Source organism: Eleginops maclovinus, chromosome 15 (assembly GCF_036324505.1).
Source record: "Eleginops maclovinus isolate JMC-PN-2008 ecotype Puerto Natales chromosome 15, JC_Emac_rtc_rv5, whole genome shotgun sequence".
NCBI classification, from domain to species: domain Eukaryota; kingdom Metazoa; phylum Chordata; class Actinopteri; order Perciformes; family Eleginopidae; genus Eleginops; species Eleginops maclovinus.
This window is the reverse complement of record NC_086363.1, coordinates 490,001-496,136: the sequence shown is the minus strand read 5'-3', so window position 1 is coordinate 496,136 and position 6,136 is coordinate 490,001. Positions and strand designations below refer to the sequence as shown.

Genomic DNA, 6,136 nt, shown 5'->3' with positions numbered 1-6,136 from the left:
TGGGAGTCCTGCAGAAACATTGAAGATATATTTTATAGCCATAAAGCAAACATATCTTTATCTGAACGTGTCTCTATTTTTAATCTCCGTCTCAGTTTAAAGGGGGAAAACGTTCCTCTGCTTCGTGGGGAATTATTTTCCATCCCCGTTCAGTATTTTTATCTTTAACGAGCCTCAGTTTGTTTTGGACATTTGTGTTTGGTGTTCTGCCCGTTAGAGGAACTTCCCTTTAACCTTTTCACAATAAAGGGAAGTTGCTCTTCACAATAAAGGTTTGAAAGTACCAGAACTCTCCTCAAAAGGTCACACATCTGTTTTCATTTTCAGAAAACAGAACAACATCCGGTTTGTTTTTGACATTTAGGATCTTGATTCGAGATTCAAAGGCTGTATCATCATGTGCACAGGACAGTAGATATGCTCTCAGGCTCCTATAGAACACAAAACAAATAAAACAGTGTAAGAAACGAAGAGGAAACCCTCCCTGAGTCTGGTGGTTTTGGTCCTGATGCTGCGGGACCGCCTGGCAGCAGAAGGAGTAGTGTGTTGCCGGGCTGGTGGGGTCTTGGATCATTTGATAAACCTTTGATTTGATTCCAGTCCTCTGTTTCAAAACTGCTTTTATTTTGAAATCCAGGGACAGAACTTGCTGTGTTTCTCTATAAATATAACGAAATCCTGTTTATTTACTGGATTATAAATCAAACGTTTCTCTCAAAATCGTTGAAATTAAAGAGGAATTAAAGACACGGTATCGAGTCTGTCGTCTCTAAACTCTGTCCCACTTCCGGTCTGTGGCCCCTCATTGAAAGACACGTTTTAAAGAGCCCTCCCTGCCGCTGCTGTCTTTGGTTCCTACACACAGTTCTCCCTTCATCCTCCATGATGATAATCTGTCAGCTTTTATCAGCAGGAAGTCACCGGGTGACGTTTGGAGTCAAATGAGGCTCCGCTGCGTTCAGGCGTCCATTGTTCTGATCAGTTATCTCCAACGTTCGTCAAAAAACACCCAGAGGAGCAGAGCCACAGCCTCCTCCTTCACAACCAATACAGTCCAAGTCTGTCATCAAGGGTCTGTTCCCTCTACACATCCAGACGAGGGCTTTTATTTTGAAAGGACTCCCTCCAGAGATCCTCTGTAGTCAGGTGGAAAAACTCAAAATCCCTGCGGTCTCTTTTCTGTTACTGCTTTGAGGAGAACTGAAGGTTCACTGAATTCATTACACTTTTAAACCCCTCAGGAATGAAGGAGTTTAGAAATTGGAAAAAGAGTTTGGCTTTTTTGTATATGTTCATATCCTGAAGAAAAGCAATAAATACTGGAGGCATTTTGAGGACTGTTGTCCTTCAGATCCGGCTCTGGCTCCCCGGCCGTCAACGAATACACTTCAAAATGATAATAATAAATAAATACAAATGACCACAAATAAAAAGAAGCCAACAATAGTGCAACAACAATACACTAATTGTTTTTTAAAGTAAAAAAGAAAAACTGGAAAAAAGAAAACCCCTCTAGTTTTGTCCCCGCCCCGCCGGGAGGTCCCGGTCAGAGAAGCGCGCACCGCTGCGGACACGCTGCTGGTTCCTCGGTTTGGAGACTTTGGAGACTTTGCGCGGAGAGGAGAACCTGAAAGCAGAGAGACTTTCCGAGGCTTTGAGGAGGACGATGAGTCTGCAGGAGGACCAGCTCCTCTGAACATGTGAGTACTGAGCCTCCATCAGAGACCCGGTTCCCCCGGACCGAGAGACGCTCCTCTGGGCGGGTCAGCTCCAGCTGTGGTGCCTGAACTCTTCCTCTGAAGGGATTTAAATGCAGTAAATCCACTTCATGATGGAAACATTTAGTGCTTCTGAAGTGTTTGTCTTCAGAAATGCTTTGCCCTGAACCCTGAACCCTGAACGGGACCCTAAGCGTTTAAGTTGTAATGGAAAAACAGTTTGGGGAGCCCCAGTAAATCTGCGGGAGCTGTGGCGCCCTGAACTCTCCGTTAGATCCACTGTAGGACAGAAGCATGTACTGCTGGAGGGTTGTGTCTTCGATCTTCTAAACTCTGAATTACCCACAGCCTGTCGAGGTGTCTTCATACTTTTCTTTACATTCACTCTTTAAACCGGAGCTCAAAGCTGATGTGAGCTCCAGTTCTTTAGATCAGATCCACTCCAGCTCTGGTCTTTTATTCGCCCTTAAAAAAAGCAGAAAAGCAGCTTTTTCATGTAAACATGTCCTGTTTTCTGTCAGACTCTGAAACATCAGATGTTTCCAGACTTCTCTTTCCTCTTAAACTCAACTCTTGACTTTTCTTCTTTAACGTACACAATGTTGTGTTGAGCTCTGATGAGGCTTTAATGAGTGTGAGATTAAGAGCCTTCAGAGTGCATCTGTCTCGTGCTGCTGCAGCTCGTTCCGCTGTTTCCATAAAACTCCTCTTTTCTGCTTTAACGTACAAAATGTTCTGGGGACTGTTTGAATCAGACCCCCTGCAGCTTCAGGTTACCTGAGGTGTGATTTAACCTCCAGAGAAGCAGCTTCATTTAGTGCTGGAGGTTTATTCTTCTGTCAGCTGCTGGACTCTGAAACATCTGCAGCCCGTCCAGGTGTTCTCACTCAGAGTGAACATGTAAAGTTTAAGCTGGACCTCAAACCTGGAGGAGAAGAGTTGTGTTCTTTAAATCAGATCTGCTGCAGCTTTGTCCTCCATGTAAACACACACACACACACACACACACACACACACACACACACACACACACACACACACACACACTGGATAGAGGCTGTTAATACCATAAACCATACTTACTTTGAACCTGCAGGATGCTTTCTGCAGGTTCAAACAGCAGGTAATACATGTTTTGAAAATAACACATCTAACAAATATGTAACAATACATTTTAAAATAATCCAAACGCTCCTTCAGGATTAAACTATTGCTTCATGTCTTTGGATAAAACGGTCGGATAAATAAACCGGGGACCAAAAAGGAATCAGAAAACTATCAAAGGAGGGGTTGTTGCAGGTGTCTGACACACACACACACACACACACACACACCCTTCCTGTCAGCAGCCTGTTATTTTACATCTCTAGTGTGTGTGTGTGTGTGTGTGTGTGTGTGTGTGTGTGTGTGTGTGTGTGTGTGTGTGTGTGTGTGTGTGTGTGTGTGGAATGTGTTTAATTAGAGGAGTATCTGATCTCCACCTGCAGCTGGAGTCTGATTATAATGGGGGGGGGGGCACGAACATAGAACAGCATGAGGAGAAACTATTCTGTCTCCACTTTAAAGAGTCCTCTCCTGCTGATGTTCAGGTGTATATCAGTATGTAGAGTCTCTACTTTAAAGAGTCCTCTCCTGCTGATGTTCAGGTGTATATCAGTATGTAGAGTCTCTACTTTAAAGAGTCCTCTCCTACTGATGTTCAGGTGTATATCAGTATGTAGTGTCTGTACTTTAAAGAGTCCTCTCCTGCTGATGTTCAGGTGTATATCAGTATGTAGAGTCTCTACTTTAAAGAGTCCTCTCCTGCTGATGTTCAGGTGTATATCAGTATGTAGTGTCTCTACTTTAAAGAGTCCTCTCCTGCTGATGTTCAGGTGTATATCAGTATGTAGTGTCTCTACTTTAAAGAGTCCTCTCCTGCTGATGTTCAGGTGTATATCAGTATGTAGAGTCTCTACTTTAAAGAGTCCTCTCCTGCTGATGTTCAGGTGTATATCAGTATGTAGAGTCTCTACTTTAAAGAGTCCTCTCCTGCTGATGTTCAGGTGTATATCAGTATGTAGTGTCTCTACTTTAAAGAGTCCTCTCCTGCTGATGTTCAGGTGTATATCAGTATGTAGAGTCTCTACTTTAAAGAGTCCTCTCCTGCTGATGTTCAGGTGTATATCAGTATGTAGCGTCTCTACTTTAAAGAGTCCTCTCCTGCTGATGTTCAGGTGTATATCAGTATGTAGAGTCTCTACTTTAAAGAGTCCTCTCCTGCTGATGTTCAGGTGTATATCAGTATGTAGTGTCTCTACTTTAAAGAGTCCTCTCCTGCTGATGTTCAGGTGTATATCAGTATGTAGAGTCTCTACTTTAAAGAGTCCTCTCCTGCTGATGTTCAGGTGTATATCAGTATGTAGCGTCTCTACTTTAAAGAGTCCTCTCCTGCTGATGTTCAGGTGTATATCAGTAGAGTCTCTACTTTAAAGAGTCCTGCAGGTCAGATATGTCAGTGTTATCTTCTGAATGCTTCTCTGGTGTCTCTGTTGGACGACCCCGGTCTCTGTCGGTGTTTGTTCTTCTCTATGAAGGTTTGTTGTTTGTCTTTGCAGTCACTATTTATTTCAGATTCAGCACTGTTTGTTCTGCTCCCCTGTGACTGGGCTGTGATGCTAACAGTGAGCAGAAGCTCTACAGCGTCATTAATTCACCGTCCTTTAAACCCAAATACGATCATGAGGACAGAACGGAGACACGGGAACTATAACCACCCCCAACAAGTCCTTTCCCAGGGGCCAGAATGACCAGTTTAAAGTCTGGCTTTCCCAACCCTAGATTCACCAAACCTCCAGACCCTGTACAGCGCTGAGAGGGGGGGGGGGTGTTTAAAGGTGCAGAGCGTCCAGTCCTCAGATCCACAAGATGTCAGCCTGCAGGATCATGAATCGCTCTCTTTATTCGCTCTGTCCCCCCCCCCCCTTCCTCCCCAGTATGGAAATGGAGGGGGGGGGGGGGGAGCAGACGCACGGGCTGACAAAGAGGCGAGTTTCCTTTAATGTCAGGAGCTGCATTACATTAAGTCCACTCTGCTGGAGCGCCGAGGTTCTGATGAGAGGAGCCAGAGACCAGCTTCCTCTGGTCCCCCCAGCACAGCACTGCTCTCTACCCAGAATCCTTTGGGGGCGGGGAGGGTTTGATAAGTTCCTGTCGGAGGGTTTGATAAGTTCCTGTCCGAGGTTTGATAACTTGCTATCGGTGGGTTTGATAAGTTCCTGTCCGAGGGTTTGATAACTTCCTGTCGGAGGGTTTGATAACTTGCTATCGGTGGGCTTGATAACTTCCTGTCTGTGGGCTTGATAACTTCCTGTCGGAGGGTTTGATAACTTCCTGTCGGAGGGTTTGATAACTTCCTGTCGGAGGGTTTGATAACTTCCTGTCGGAGGGTTTGATAACTTCCTGTCCGAGGGTTTGATAACTTCCTGTCAGAGGGTTTGATAACTTCCTGTCGCTGGGTTTGATAACTTCCTGTCTGTGGGTTTGATAACTTCCTGTCGGTGGGTTCGATAACTTCCTGTCAGAGGGTTCGATAACTTCCTGTCGGAGGGTTTGATAACTTCCTGTCGGAGGGTTTGATAACTTCCTGTCGGAGGGTTTGATAACTTCCTGTCGGAGGGTTTGATAACTTCCTGTCCGAGGGTTTGATAACTTCCTGTCAGAGGGTTTGATAACTTCCTGTCGCTGGGTTTGATAACTTCCTGTCTGAGGGTTTGATAACTTCCTGTCTGTGGGTTTGATAACTTCCTGTCGGAGGGTTTGATAACTTCCTGTCGGAGGGTTTGATAACTTCCTGTCGGAGGGTTTCGATAACTTCCTGTCAGAGGGTTCGATAACTTCCTGTCGGAGGGTTTGATAACTTCCTGTCAGAGGGTTCGATAACTTCCTGTCTGTGGGTTTGATAACTTCCTGTCGGTGGGTTTGATAACTTCCTGTCAGAGGGTTTGATAACTTCCTGTCGAAGGGTTTGATAACTTCCTGTCCGAGGGTTTGATAACTTCCTGTCAGAGGGTTTGATAACTTCCTGTCGGAGGGTTTGATAACTTCCTGTCAGAGGGTTTGATAACTTCCTGTTGGAGGGTTTGATAACTTCCTGTCAGAGGGTTTGATAACTTCCTGTCAGAGGGTTTGATAACTTCCTGTTGGAGGGTTTGATAACTTCCTGTTGGAGGGTTTGATAACTTCCTGTCGCTGGGTTTGATAACTTCCTGTTGGAGGGTTTGATAACTTCCTGTCAGAGGGCTTGATAACTTCCTGTCGGAGGGTTTGATAACTTCCTGTCGGTGGGTTTGATAACTTCCTGTCAGAGGGTTTGATAACTTCCTGTCGGAGGGTTTGATAACTTGATGTCGAAGGGTTTGATAACTTCCTGTCGCTGG

General features: G+C 45.0%; 1 protein-coding gene across 1 annotated transcript in view; it reads left to right on the top strand.

The window, feature by feature from the left end:
* The first annotated feature begins 508 nt into the window (after positions 1-508).
* The window catches only part of adgrg6 (adhesion G protein-coupled receptor G6), a 72,498-nt gene continuing 66,870 nt past the window's right edge, over positions 509-6,136 (top strand). The window contains 2 exon segments of the mRNA XM_063902612.1: positions 509-557; positions 1,517-1,700. Of these exon segments, the coding sequence (XP_063758682.1) occupies positions 509-557; positions 1,517-1,700 (233 nt within the window).